The sequence below is a fragment of the Oryzias latipes genome, chromosome 15 (genome assembly GCF_002234675.1).
Source record: "Oryzias latipes chromosome 15, ASM223467v1".
In the NCBI taxonomy this organism is placed as follows: Eukaryota; Metazoa; Chordata; class Actinopteri; order Beloniformes; family Adrianichthyidae; genus Oryzias; species Oryzias latipes.
The window spans coordinates 24,357,630-24,372,681 of NC_019873.2; the positions used below are offsets into that span (position 1 = coordinate 24,357,630).

Below are 15,052 nucleotides of genomic sequence, written 5' to 3' on the forward strand. Positions count from 1 at the left end.
GACACCCTCCTGGCAGAAGGCTTCAAGCCCCGCCCCCGCTCATTATTCCGACAACATCTGCCACAACTCCATTTGTGCTCAGAGCCGCTCCGGCACAAGTTGATTGGTGGACGCATGACCCTCTTTTCCCGTTTCTAATTCTCCCCTTATTTGTCCTCTGCGCGTATGACTTCACATCTGAGCCATTCTCTGCATCGTGACACAGTCACTAACTTTACTTCATTTTTCCCCTCAGAACAGGGGGTGCACAAAGCCTCCTCCAATTCAAACACACAAAATTATACTGACCGACAGGCAGCAGCGGCTCCCAGCAATGACATCATGCAATCCTGAAGACAGACTCACATTTTTGCTTTTATTCTCGCCTCAGCCTCTGTTTTCTTCTCGTGAATAGTTGCCTTGGACCCTGCAGATATCCTTAATTACTCTGGTATGCCGAAGGAGGCACAGGTCCCAGGTAATTTAACACCAGGGGCTCTGCCAAGTTCACGATGGGGCTTTAACGTCCAGCAACTTGGGCTGTAGAAGAATCAGTGGGATATGGGAGACCATGAAAGGACTTTATGGCTGTTTTTCTTTAGCTATCTGTAGCTTGCTGAGTACCTGGACTTCTTCCATTTCTTTGTACACTTGAACGTATTAAAGAATGGGGAAAAACTAAACCTGATAGTGTTTATGACATAATTAGATGCAATTTGGTTTAGTCAAGAAACCAAATCTCTTGGATTTCAAGGATATTTTGCTTTCTTTTTCTTTACCTTTCTCCTTTTTTTGTGTGCTTGTTTTTCGTATAAGCTTAAATGGTTGGATCTACTTGTCATTTCAGGACAAAGGATGTCATTTCAAGTCTAGAAAATGTATTCTTTACTATAAACAAAGGTAAATAAACCTCAGTAAATAACACACAAGTTTCCCCCCAAAAAAAGAATCAGAATGGATTAAGTGAGAATAGCACCACACAGGAACAAACAGTTTCAGAAAATATCACTAGTAATCAATGTTTTTCTATAGTTCTTTATTTATCACTAATCCTGATTTACCTGTTATTATTTATATGTGTGACTAACATAAGTGTCTATCAACACAAGCAGTTAACAACTGAAATATCATTACATTCAAATATTAGGGGAATACTTTAATGTCTCATAATATTAACCCTGGAGAACCAACAAGCCCAAAATGGCACCTCCTTTTTTTGTTACTTTTTTCCTATTATTCTGTTTTTATTTTTTTATTTTTTGGCTGCTGTTAACTGCTGCTTCCCAAGATGAACAAACAACAATCAAATGTATTTCATTCACTTTAGAAGCCCTGAAGAAATTTGTTGTTGGTTTCTCCTGTCTTAAAGACATTTCCTTTACTCAACATAAATTGAGTAAATCTGAAGTATGGTGTTGGAACTTTCTTCCAGTCAAAGGTTTAAGTCTGCATTGAAAACAAAAGTGACAAAAAGGCTATGAGCGGATTGTCGACAATACTGCCTTAAAGCCAGATGATTAACAGCTGGTTTACAGAAGTTTCATGTTTCATTTGGTTCATGGTTCCAGTGACACTCATCATCAATGGAGTAGTTAAAGTGTGATTCAGAGGGTGGAAACTCTTGATATAAACACTGAGGTCATGTCTGAACAGTAAGAAGAGACACCCACGCTACCCCCCCAGTAGTCACTAAACCTGCAAACACATACATGAAGATAAATACACAGCAGGTCGATCCAAACAAATTCAAGAACTCATCTGAAAAATAATTCAGAGAATGTCCCAAAATGATAAAACAACAGATGTAACAACAACAAGACATAAAACTCTGTCTTACTCTTTTAGTTTCAGTTAGTATAACTTGTTTATACCAATAAATACTAATAAGTGTTTTCCTAAATAGAATTAAAAAATATGGCTCAAAAAAGAAAAAAGTCATGGCAAAATCCTGATTTTTTTTTTTTTTTTACAATTATGCACCAGGGCTACCAATCGCCAAAGTGGACTTTAAAAAGAGCAGCTGACACCATCCACACACCCTCTCAACCCAGAGCTGTGGCAGGACAAAGACAAGGGTCTGCACCATGACAACATGCTGCTAAGCAACAATTGACATCAATCACTTCCTTAATAGTGAGCCCACAAACCAGTTTCTGCTTGATGGGCTGACACTTCCACCCCCAACTACTACACCAATGATATTTTAATCCAAGCATGTGACCCAGAGGTTAGGATGTGGCCCTCCTACATGAGTGCTGCACCCCTTAATTCACAAAAATCCCTTGACCTACATTTCAGGACAGACATTTGCCTGTACACAGCTGTTTACATTGTTCGGTAATACGATATAAAACGAGAAAAGAAGAAGCATTTCATAATATCACCTCTAAAAATGGGTTAATCTTCCTGCGGGGAACTCCAGAGGAGTATTTTTAAAGCTAAAAGCAAACATTTTTTTTTTGTTTTTGTTTTTAAATAATGTCAACAACACACCTCAGATTTAGAAACATGGTAGACAAAATCCAATGGGTATAAAACACAATATATGCATAGGGAGCCAGTTTGTCTAAAAATATTTGCCATAGTTAGTTCACAACAGACTAGCAATCATTACAATACACTGAACTGGCTAAATATATATTTGCATGCACTTTAGCAGATGCTTCAATTTTATAATCAGGTGCACTAAGTTGCTTTTAAGTCAGGAAGGTTAACGTTTACATGTTAAATCACAGGTCAGAAAACAGCTACATTAGTGCTTAGTGAGCAGGGCGGGGGCTTAGCCTCATCACTGAATCATATGACACCCTGCTGGCCACCACCTGGCTCTGAGAGTCTGCCCCACTTGCCCTATCATTGCATATGCACTCCAGCTCTTTTGTTAACAGCAGATGCCCTGAAAAACCCACAATCCCCAGAGGATTCCTGTGAATAAAGCAAGCACGCTGTGTGAAAGCCTGTTGGTAAGCAGCCTGTGTGTAATATATATGTTTATGATTAGAAAAACAAAGACCAAAAGAGGGAAAGTTTTAAGTTTGATCATTTAAACACCTAATTAGGTTTCTAAGAATTTTAATTGGCTTGCATATATAGGAGGAAAATAATGTTTAAGATGAGTATTTCATGTTATGTTTTTCAAAAAAATATTTTCTTTTTACTCTTACTAACATGAATAAATGCTAAAAAACATTTTTTATTAAAGATGACGTGAAAACAAAAGTTAAATATTCAGATAATGAAAAGGATAATTGAAGTTTTGAGCATTGTGTGAGAACAAAGAAAACATAACTATTTTTTAATAATGATGCTTGAAGTCTCACTCCAACCATCTTTTGAGCTATTTTAAGTGTTCCCAGTGGTTAAGCCAAAATCAAAAAAAAACTTTTGGTTTTCTAGAACATAATTTCTGCAGAGAGGCAATGGTCCATCAGAAATTTGCCTCTGAATTGTGTCTGGGATTGTTGGTGCAGTGCAACCCCGCCTTGTGGCCCACCCAGTGTATTTTCTATGTCACAAATACACTTGTTTTAAAACGGCATCTTTTCGTCTACTCCTGATTCACAATGATTTGAATAAAAAATACTCATAAATTCAATTTTAAGCTTAATTTTCTTAATAATTGATAAAAAGAAATGCCACATGAACATGTAAAAAACACAGAAAACGCGATTTTCTTTGGAGTGGGTCTTTAAAGTAAGCTAACAAAAGACTCAAATAGATTCCTTGAGAGAGCAGCATATCAAGTTTTAAAAAATGGCAACTGCTGTGCCATACATGCTCCCACTGTTGCATGATGGTTTAATCCAGTCATCTCCAGTCATCTCTTTCTCACCAATGACGTGAAAACAAAGCATCACACTGGGGTAGTCATACCTTAAAAGCCTCCAGCTGTTGGTTGATTACTTCTGTCTCCATGCCAACCGCCTCCTGCGATGCTTCCTTGTCCACAGCTGTGCACAGTTTATCTTCCACGTGATGAAGTTTGTCATACAGCTCCCCCAGCTTGGTGAGAGTACTCTTCACTTGGGCTTCTCTTCCCTGGGCTCGGTCCAAGAGTTTGCTGCACTGCTTATTCAGAGCATCTAGATCTCGTTTCAGGCCCATCAGATCAGGAGAGGATTCAGTCTCCAACATCTTCCTACAGCTGTCTCGAGCATTGATTGTGTTGGCCATCAACTCTTGTAGCTTTGCCACAAATTTTTGTACATTGTCTTGTTGCTGTTTGAGTGTAGTTAAGTCCAAATCGACTGGAGGCATGTTATCTAGTTCATCATCCAGCTCTGTAAAACAGGTGAACATCTCCCGGATGCTGTTCTGAAACTGTCCAATCCCCTGCAGTTTACTTTCTAATTCTTGGCATGTTTCTTCAAGCTTTTTGTTGAGGCTCCTGTAATCCTTTTCTACACTGTCTGACTGCAGTAAGAGGTCAGTCACTCCCTCTGCATCTGGGACATCTACAACAAGGTCCCTGGCCAAAGTCTTCATGTGCTCCACTTGGTTCTGGACTCCTTCTAAGCTCTTCTGCTGGGCCTTCATGTTGGCCAAGTTTTTGTTGCTGTGCGCCTGAACTCCCATTGATTCATAAGAATTCAACTGTTTCTTAGCCCCCTCAAGCTGTCCTTTTGCCTCCCTGAGGGCTTCACTAAACTCTTTAATGGTGACAGAGATTTTCTCCAGGGATTCCCTTTTGCTTTGTAGACCCTCGCCTAATTTCTCCACTCTTCTGTTGATGTTTTCCTTCTCTTCTTTTACTGCATCAGTGTCTGTGTTGGCCAGTTCAGTCAGGCTCTCCACATCTGCATTCAGTTGGTCCACCAACCCCCTGTGCTTGTCAATGTCCCTCTGAAGCGCTTTCACCTGAGACATTGAGTTTTCCGTTCGAACAAGATCAAGCACAAGTTTAATTTGGTCCACACTAGCTTCACAGTCTTGAATCCAAGAGCTAAGTTTCTCTGCATGCTCCTGATACTTCTGAGATCGCAGCAGAGCAGTTCTGAGCTTGTCCCCATGCTCTGCAGAGCTTTTCTTTACTTCATCCCAGCTGGTGGAGAGCGTAGTGAGCTGTCCCTGCAGTGCCAACTTTTCTGCACCATCAGTGTTCTGTAGAAGCCTCTCTCCTTCACCAACGATTCTGTTGTAAGCCTCTTCCTTCAGAACCCTCTGTAGCTTACTGTGCTCCTCTATGGTTTGTTGGAGAACATCCACCTTGGCAGAGATGGGCTGGTGCTCAGATTGATGACAAAGCATCTTACCCAGCCATGACTCAAAGTCTTTGGAGGTCTTATGGAACTGCTGAGAGCTGGCGAAGGTTAGGTTCAGCTGCTTGATTCGTTTGGCTGCCAGAGAAAAACAGGATTATTAGTTAGGGAAATATTTTCTCCTAAAATTATATTATTGCTGATTTCTTTGAATGGGAAAACTTAGTCTAAAAATGCTTTTAATCTGACAGCTCAAAGTAAAGTGCTACACTTTGAAATTTAAAACCATAGGGAGCTGTTTTGACTCAAAACTAATTAAAATTCATTATTATACCAAGGTGAAAGGCCAACCTGCTTTGTCTTCTAGCTGTTTTATAGGCTTGCTGACACTTTCCAGCTGCCTGGCCAAGTCTGCTTTAAGATAGTCCTCAGTCACCATCGCTGAGAGCTCCGCATTGATGGCTTCAGCCTGCTTCAGCTTCTTCAGTTCCTCTTTCAGCTGCGCTGAGATGTTTTGAGCATCCTCCAGCTGTTTCCTCACAACATCAGGCTGAGTGCTGCTAGCATGATGGTTGTTAAGCTGATTCTCCAGCTGGTTGGCAGTGTGACTCAAGCTCTTTAGCAACTCTTGAAACTGCCCAGTCTTCACTACCCCCTGATCAATGAGGCTATCTCGCTGGTCCAGCTGACCCGTGAGGCCTTGCCACTTCTGAGCGACAGCAGCAAGCTGCTCCTTCACCAGCTTTCCACTTGAAGGCTCCTGGTCGACTGAAGACCTCAAAATGGCTGAAGCTGCTTCCTCAAGTTGCTCATATTGAGATTTGCGACTCTTGAATTCATTCTGCAGGATCTGTGGTAAAAACCGAAGGGCAAATATGAGTTATTTATATGAGTATTTATTCAAATACTCAAAAAGAGTTTCTGCTCTGCAGAAACTGTCCTAGAAAACAACAATTTTTGGGGGGCTGAAAGCTGCATAATCATAACTACAAGAACCACTGGGAACATGTTTAAAATAGAGCAAAAGATGATCGGAGTGTGTCTTTAACAATACATCCTTGTAGACGACACAAACCTGAACTTGTTGCTTCTGCATTTTAAGCATGTTTGGGTCGACAGACAGCGGTCCAAGCACACTCATCATCAGCTCCTTTTCTGAAAGCCACTGACAAAGCTGCTTCTCAGTTGTTTGAAAGACGTCCAGGTTTTTGTTGGACTGTTCCAGGTGCAGCTTCCTCTCTTCCACAGAGCCATTGACCTCTGCCCAGGCAGTATCTGATCAACAGGCAGAGCAATCACACCATTCTGTATTAGTCAGCACCAACAGCTTTCTGCTTCCTGTCACTTTGTTGCTCTCCCACTGCGAGATGACAACATTGCAAATGTGTAACATGGTGAAGCAAAGAGGCAACGCTCAGATATGCTTACATTCTGTTACAGGATACAACAAACTTCATGTTTTAGTTAAACCTTTAATCATGCGACATGTTTCTTAGGTCAGTGGACTTCAACATACTTGGTAAAATTTCAGTTAATCAAATTAACTGGGCGCCATCTGAAGCCAACGTCTTACTGCATACCTATTTCAGCCAGCATCTGCTTCCATTTTGCTGCCTCAGGGGAGTTGGGATGGGTGCTAATCAAGCCCAGAAGCCTCTCTCTGAGCTTCAGGAGCTGCTCCTGCTTCTGCTTCATGCCATCTTCAAATGACTGAAGAAAAAAAAGGGATTTAAGTTGAATTCAGTCATTTTCATCTGCATTTCATTAAATGAAGAGAAAGGTCAGCAAGAACAGCACTTTTGGAACACAACTTGATCCATAGTCCATTAGGTCAGCAACACCAGTGTTGTACCTTCTGCTGCTCAAGCTGTGTTTTCACAGATTTTTTTTCGGTGGCTGCATCGTTCCAGGACGCTGCCGTGTTTTTCATGCCCTTCAGCCATGTCATCATGTCCTCTGTCTCCTTTTGGACCTCTTTGACCTCCTGTAGCAGATTACTCATCTGCTCAGCTCGGCTCTTCAGAGTTTCCCCGAGCTTTGCATATCCTTCGCTGACAAATGTCATGTTCTGCTGGATTACCATCAGCTCTAAGGACAGCCCAAAAAAGGTTTAGTCAAGCTTTAACTGTAACTGCAACATCATCAATATGAATGAATGAATGAATGAATGAATGAATGAATGAATGAATGAATGAATGAATGAATGAATGAATGAATGAATGAATGAATGAATGAATGAATGAATGAATGAATCAGCTTAATTACAGATTCAAGGTCCATTTGCCACAAAATACAAAAAATATATAAAAGAATATGTTGTTGTTTTAAAAGAAAACTTCACACTTAAAGTAAAAAAAGAACAATGAACAATACAATTATTTGGTATTATTTTAAGGGGGAAATGTTATACTTCTTTAGGTGCAAACTATGTAAATTACTTTACCTATAAGGCAGAAACAATGTTTCCTTAAGTCAAGAGGGTGAAATGATGTTTTCCATTTCATTTACTGCAACTTTTCTATATGTTCAAATGTGGTCCTGTAAGTTTTCTTTTCTTTGTATCTATTTTTTTTATTCCTGATATTTTCATTTTTGAAAATATGACAAACATTTTAATGAATATGTATATGACAATAATTATAATTAATGGATTCAATGGGACGTGTGTGCTGTGCTGAATGTATACGTGCAAATATATCTATTTATTATTGGGAGCAATTATAATGTCAAGATGACAGCATAATTGTTTATTATTTATTTTAACTATCAATTAATGAATTAACATCTTAAAATAGTTATCTAAATATTTCTATTTTTATTTTTATTTTAGTTTTTTTTTTTTTTCTTTTTTAAGCTGATTGAAATCAATCAATTAGTTAATCATTGTCTAACGAAAATGTGCACATGCAGTAAATATGTGACTATAATCCGAGCATGCTCCCATGGTTATTTGGAAAACTGCATTGATTGTAAATTACAAACTGAACAAAGTGCTGCCACAAGTCATCACGTGCAATGTTTGGCACCGAACAATTAACATCTGCACTTGGTTACCTTTATTGGTTAGGTAGATATGACTTGCTGGGTCACCACCATTAGTAAGAGCTGATGCAAAGACACAAGACAAAACGTCACGAGCATTGGTAGCAGATTTATTTACAATCACTGATCGTTAGTGGTGATGCAGTCTTGATTAAGCCGTGTGGCGGTGGATGTTTACCTGATTTGTTGAGGATCTTAGCCTTAGCGGGGAATGTGATAAAAGTGATGAGGCTGCACAGAGCTGATCCTTTCGAGTTCAGGTCCTGAACAGCAGGGCCTTTGGATGTCCACTCCTCCAAAAGCCCCTGATGAGGGAAGAATCTCGTAAAAACAGTGAATGTAGGAACAGGAATTACTCTTAGAATATGAGCTTTGAAGGATTTCTTAAAATATATGCAAAGTTTTCTTAAGAAGGGGATGCTTTGAGAAATGTATTGGGAGGAAAGAACTCGGTCTGCTCTCCTCCTACTCATGTGCTGTAAATACTTTCACCATTTATCTGTTAATCCCAGGAATAGAAAGCAGTTTGGGACGGTGGACAGTTTAGGGAGGACTACTATCTATTAAAACATGCACACTTCTATCTGTTCAAGCAAATGTCAAAGGTGTAAAGCATCATCTGCGACTTCTGTTCCAGCATTTTAAGCTCTGTTAGAAGGAGAGCAGGGATAACACTGTCTCTACTGTAAACCTTTTATAAGGCCCATAACTCACATTAACCGTGTGCAGGTCCTTTTCCAGGTTTTTCTCACTGCTGCTTGGCAGAACTGCAGGCACTTTTTTATTGGTCTCTTCCAGCCACTGGTTGAGCTCGGTGGCTGCACATCTGAACTCTCCCAGCTGGTCTTGACAGGATGACAGCTCTTCCTCTCTGCACAAGACAGCCAAATCGGTTAAATCATGCCTTCATCTGTACAATAAAATCAATATAAACAAGCAAATTAAGATTCATATTTCATCCTCTGACTTACTTTTCCTTGGCGGTGTCCTTGAAAGTGTTGAAAATGCCAGAGAGATGGTCCAACTTGCTTTGAAGTGTTGTTTTATTTCCATCAGAATTTAAACCAGACAACTCCTTGGACAAATGCTGCAGCTTCTCCATATCATTTCCACATCCGGACATATCTTCTTTAATGCTCTACAATCAGATCAAAATATACAGCTACATGTAATTAAAAAATAAAAATGATCGTATATATTATAGGTTGTTTGAATTATACTTGCCTGCATTAGCTGAGACATTTCACTAAAGGTTTTCCCCGGTCCATCTGTTTCATGCAGTTCCCTCATACGCTTCTCTACAACGTGGTGAACTTTCTCTGCAGTGTTCTCAAACTGCTCGACCTTTTCTTTCACTTCTTCCAGCTGGGAAATCTTCTGTTTGTGCTTATCGCAAGCATCAGAGAAGCGCTGCGAGAGGGCGTCCATCTTGGACTGCAGAGCTACGGCTGAGGAAGGATCAGCCGTCTCTGCAAACTTCCTCACCTTTTCTTTCATGGTTAAGATACTGCTCTGTCGACCTGCTATATCTTGCTCCAAAGCCTAGAACAAGTTTAAAAAAAAGATTTGTAATGTAGTTTGTAGAGAATGTTGTTGTTTTTTTTAAATCACTTTGATAAACAAAAGAAATCGCACCACTTTTTTACTGAGAATATCTCCAAGAACAGCAGAGTCCAAGGGTATGGACTCATTCTCTTTCAAACTGGCCTCGACTCCCTCCATCCATCCCATCATCTCATGCAAACCATCCTGCACACTCATGGAGCGAGTCAAGGTAACGTGCAGCTTCTCATTTCGATCACTCACACACTTGGAGAGGTTGTCATAGCGTTCCACAATGTCGTCTGCAGCAAACACAGATAACATAAAAACATAAATGCATTTATCTCTCCATCTGCTAAACAGGTATGGGTATGTCAAAAGATAGCAAAAACTGTGCCTTTTATGCTTTTACTGTCTAATCACAAAAGAAAGTCATAAACGTTGCAGATGATTTCATGCCAGCAACTAACTTTTATGGGATGTGTCTTCTATAAACAGATGTTTGAATTGCAACATTTTTACATAAATTTTAAATTTAATTCACCAAAGAAATTCCTTTAAATTCCGTGATGAGCATCACATGTGATGCAAAACTTCCTGAGACCTTCAGTAAACAGAATATGGTGAGTTTTATTTTCCCTCACCTACTATCTCCTGGATCTCGTCTTGATTGCTCAACAGGTTTCCTTCACATGTTACCAAGGACTCTGCAGTTTTGCGTAGCGTCTCAACAGCAGTTTGATGTCCCATCATCTGACCTTGCAAAGCCTAAAGATGTGCAAACAAAAAGTCCAAAAAGCTGAAAATGAGGTAATAGCATGACCTCTTGTCATGAGGAAAATGTATTTTACTTGTGGAACAGATAAAATAATTAAGATAAATTGTAACTGTCTACTTCGTTTGCAGAGAGGCCTATGATTTCAGCTCTGAGTTGTAATCTAAGCTGTTGGAACAGTGTTTCCTGTTTGGTTCACATTTACTTTTTATCTGTACTGTAAGTAACTACCTCCCTACAAAAAAATGCTGGAAATAGCTGCGGCCAAAAGCTTTGACAAAGACAGCTCTATCACACAGTTCATTTATCATTAAGTTAGAGCGTGCAAGCTAAAAATAACCTATTTCAATATGTTTTGCACGCAGAAGAGAATTTCAAAGTAGAGCTTCAAACAGTTTTGCTGGATTTCTTTCCATGTTTGTTTTAAGTCAGATCTATGGTGTCATGGTTATAGAAAGCTGTTGTAATCCAAGTTCTGCATGAGTCTGCTGATTACATTTGGATAAGAATAATTTATAATAGAATAAACATGGAGTAGATTTAATTATTTTGCCTTTCAGAATGAAGGGAAACGAATCACTGAAATGTGGAAAAAGCTAAAGATTAAAATCTGTGCATTTAACCACAAACATATGGATATAAACCTGCTTTTTTTCTTACCTTGGTCTCCTCAAGCTGCTTCTGTAGCATCTGTGGGTCAGCTGCTATGGCTTCTGATTGCTGCTTTCTTGCCTCATCCTCTGAGTTGTTGAGCCACTTCAGAAGGTCAGTGCTTGTGTCATCATATTTTTTGTATTTGTCCACAACTTCCCTGAGGTTGTTGCCAAGCGTGTTGCACTAAAATGGACAAAATAATCATAAAACACCATTGGAATCCTAAACTGTCTATTGAAGAAGATGCATTTCAGTGCTGCCATCCAGTGGCCAAGTCAAAAACTGCTTGTCGGCTATAAAACAAATACCTGAGAATGAAGAGTTTTGTATCGATTTGCAGCTGAATCCAGTTTTTCCTTGACAGCAGAGCACGCCCCTGAAGTGTCTATGTGCAGTAGAGGATTGTTGGGATCAGCCAAACCACAGGCTTTAGCTGCATCCAACACTTTCTGTCCAGAAATTGTGATGAAGCGAAGGTCCCCTTTGTGGGAAATCACATCCTCTGAGAAGCTTTTCTGTTGCTGGAGCTTATCAGTCAGGATATTGAGGGATGCTGACGGAGCGCCAAGCTCCTCCATCTCTCGATCAGCCTCACTCAACCAGCCTTCAAACTCCTCACAGTCGTCCTTGAATTTCTTCAGCTCCTCCTGGACGCACTGCACCTGCTTCATCTGCTGTTCTGCCTGAGTCAGCGAGGCCTCGTAGCGCTCCTGCAGGTCCTCAACGTTCTTCTGCAGAGCCTCCTTCTCCTCAGAGGACAGGACGTTGGCTTGTTTGTCAAGCAGGGCCTGAGTGGAGCGAGTGGCCATAATCAGATTCTGCTGCTGGGACAGAATCTCCTGATGGCGTGCCTGTGGAAAAAAAATTGTCACACTTTTATCCATTACTGCTTTAAAAATTTATAATAACAAGAAAATCAGTATTTTGAAAATACATGGATTTTTGTAATCAAATTAACAGATGTAGGGGTTGGAATAGTTGCCAAGTTTTTTCAGTTTCTACAGTTTTTCTGATCCATTCTTTGAGGTATTTATTTAAACTTATTAAACTTAAAGCATTATAATCTTATAATCTTTAAAAAAGTACTTTTTTTTGATAATACCTTTATTTTGCTATACTGGTCATCAAGATCCAGGCCTGACTCGTTCTGGCGTCTGTTCTTTCCAGCTAAATCAGTTTCGGAGGTCTGCATTGCATTTCCATTGGCATCATCATGCTCGTCTATGAGCCCCTTGGCTGATGTTTCCTCCGGCAGGTTTCCATTCTCTTTACTTATATGGTCAGTGTGATCCTGACTGCTCTGGTTTTCGTTCCCTATGTTGGATATCCAGTCCAGGAGACCTTCAATTTTATTCTTATTTTCTTCAAGTCGTTCCACAGCTGCAGCCTGCAAACAGGCCGCACATCAGGATCAATGATTTACTGTTCCAAATAATATCACTTTCAAATGTTTTACATATTTTTTGCAGGTGAAAGTAATAAGAACCTTTTCGCTCTCCTGTTTTATGGTTGTTGTAACAATTTTTTCCAAGTCTTTCTTGGACTCCTCCGCCTGCTGGTTTATGAGGCTGGCTTTGCTTTTAGCCTCTTCCAACTTGCTCTCAATAATGGCGATCTGATCTGGTGTCATCTTATTGCGGTTCTCCTCCAAATATTTTTTAGAGCTGCTGATTACCTCGTTTAAGGCACTGGCATTTGTCAGTACGTCTTTCTGCAGAGCCTTGAAGAAAAAAAAAAGGATCTTGACTGATGGAAGCTTTATTTTAAGTAAAGAAAATGAATTAGTGCCAAACCTGATGCTCCTGCTGGTACTGCTGCAGGTCTGGGATGCACTCAATGCTTTTAGCCTCCTGTTTGTGGCCAATCAGACGATTCTCTGTCAGCGTGAGACTGTCACACATGTCCTCCAGCTTATCTGTAAACTCCTTGTGTTTCGCCGAAAAAGACTGACAAAAACAAACAAAAAAAAAAGAAAACTTAAAACCAAACAAAATTGGTTAAATTTTCATACATATTGTGTAAAATCAACAACATAGCAGTTGAAGATTTTTCTAAAACATTTAAGTAACATGCATTGTTAAATTAAAACTCAGTATGCTGTAAACATGCTGTTATGCATCTATATTGAGAAAGTCCTTTTTGTCCGATATCTACTGTTCAGAGGAATCCTGAGGCCTGCAGGGGGTAAGCAGCACAAAACAAAGGTTAGTTTGCAGCAGCTATCACACAGACAAAAAACATGCAATTACCGGTATGTCATTTCTAAAAATATTTGCACCTATACTCACATTTTAACGACAAAATTGAAGGTGTCAATTAATTCAGTTTAAAAGTTTTGTAATTTAGACTGATTTTATCCAAATAGTTACAAACCCACTTTTACTTTCAATATAATTTTACTTTGTTTATACATTTAATGAAAGAGCTTAATAGATAAGCATGGGACTCTTTCCCAACTAAAAGATTTTTCATCATTCACATCTATACTTTATCAATTAATTTCATAAAGTAAATAAAGATGTGCCCTGCGACAGACTGGCAAACTGTCCAGGGCATCCCCTGCCTTCGCCCACAAGCGGCCGAGATAGGCTCCGGCAGCCCTGTGACCCCGAAAGGGATAACACGGCAGAAGATGACTGAATAAATGAAATTAAGATGTTTGATTTTTTTTTCCTAGCATATGTACACTATATCCAAGTAGGGAGAGTGCAAAAAAAAACCACATATTAGTTGTTTAGACACAAATTTTTCCTCTAGTGTTTCTACCCTGTCTTATATTTCTGACAGACTTTTTTAGACTCCCTGAAGTTTTGCCAAACTCCTGCTCTTTTTAGAATGAACACAAGGCAGACCTCCTGGTTTTCATCCTTAGTGTTCAACGCGACATCCAAGGCGCTCCTCTGTGCCATGATCCTTTCCGTCTGCTCCCTGAGTGCCCGCTGTGTGCTGGTGAGGAACTTAAGGAGGTAGCTGCTCTGAGCTGGACTCAGAAATTGAGCGTTTTCAGAAATGAAGCACTGGATGTCAAATGTGACGTCCTCCAACTTAAGCCTGGCTTCTTTGAGAAGTTTCTCCTCTGTGTCCTTTGGGAATAAAAGATGGAAGAGTTCTGAGTATGCCTTACTAGATTCTTTCTTGAAATGTAGAAAACAAAATAAAACCTTGTTCTGGTGGTTCAGATGTCTTTGTGGGTCCTCATCACATGTTTTTAGGTTCACATCCCACAAATCAGAGGCTCTTTGAATCGATTTTCTGAGGTTGTTGAGGTCAATCCGATGTTTTTGGTATTCTGATTCTAAGTATGCCTGAAAATACAGAAGATAAAGTAAAAACGAGACTCTTTTTTTACATTGTACTATTTTTTTTAACTATCTGAAGAGACAGACCCGTCCTTCATCCATTGCTTGAACGAGGGACGTCTTCTTCTCTGCACACATCTGTGAGACAGCAGTGAAGTTTGGCTCTAAGTGCCGATACGCCAAGGCCAAATCTTTGTGAACTTGAACGGGAAGATCCTCATCAGCGGAATTTAGGAGCTGTTTGGCTTTATCCACATCTGCTATCAGAACATCACCCACTCTAGAGAGTTCAGACTCCAAGACCTGGGCATATTTGGAGGAAAAACTACTTAGCAAAAAAAAAAAAAGAAGAAATTTAAAAGAAATTTGTTAACCCCTAACCTGACATTCTTCTAGATAGATCTGCAGTTCTTCCATATTCTTGCTTATAGTTTCTTGCGATGAAAGGTCTTTCCTTAGATCTTCTAACGCATCAGCGTGATCTTGAAGTTTCCCTGTACATTCCAGGTAATCCTGGATTGTAAACTGAAAATAAAAAGTTTGTCTGAAACTGTGGAACAGGA

General features: G+C 39.7%; 1 protein-coding gene across 7 annotated transcripts in view; it reads right to left on the reverse strand.

The window, feature by feature from the left end:
• Window positions 1–15,052, reverse strand: part of dst (dystonin) — a 92,205-nt gene that overhangs the window by 26,753 nt on the left and 50,400 nt on the right. For 6 of the 7 annotated variants that reach the window (XM_023963637.1, XM_023963631.1, XM_023963632.1 and 3 more), the window contains 21 exons: window positions 14,871–15,014; window positions 14,577–14,792; window positions 14,352–14,495; window positions 14,043–14,273; window positions 12,984–13,136; window positions 12,677–12,910; window positions 12,293–12,577; window positions 11,499–12,041; window positions 11,197–11,373; window positions 10,406–10,529; window positions 9,855–10,063; window positions 9,444–9,761; window positions 9,191–9,357; window positions 8,934–9,090; window positions 8,398–8,524; window positions 8,232–8,282; window positions 7,030–7,265; window positions 6,758–6,887; window positions 6,253–6,452; window positions 5,529–6,027; window positions 3,853–5,315 (listed from right to left, as the gene is read on the reverse strand). In XM_023963637.1, coding sequence (XP_023819405.1) covers window positions 3,853–5,315; window positions 5,529–6,027; window positions 6,253–6,452; window positions 6,758–6,887; window positions 7,030–7,265; window positions 8,232–8,282; window positions 8,398–8,524; window positions 8,934–9,090; window positions 9,191–9,357; window positions 9,444–9,761; window positions 9,855–10,063; window positions 10,406–10,529; window positions 11,197–11,373; window positions 11,499–12,041; window positions 12,293–12,577; window positions 12,677–12,910; window positions 12,984–13,136; window positions 14,043–14,273; window positions 14,352–14,495; window positions 14,577–14,792; window positions 14,871–15,014 — 5,808 coding nt within the window. The remainder of the gene's footprint in view (window positions 1–3,852; window positions 5,316–5,528; window positions 6,028–6,252; window positions 6,453–6,757; window positions 6,888–7,029; window positions 7,266–8,231; window positions 8,283–8,397; window positions 8,525–8,933; window positions 9,091–9,190; window positions 9,358–9,443; window positions 9,762–9,854; window positions 10,064–10,405; window positions 10,530–11,196; window positions 11,374–11,498; window positions 12,042–12,292; window positions 12,578–12,676; window positions 12,911–12,983; window positions 13,137–14,042; window positions 14,274–14,351; window positions 14,496–14,576; window positions 14,793–14,870; window positions 15,015–15,052) is intronic. The other variant, XM_023963636.1, reaches the window with a different exon arrangement.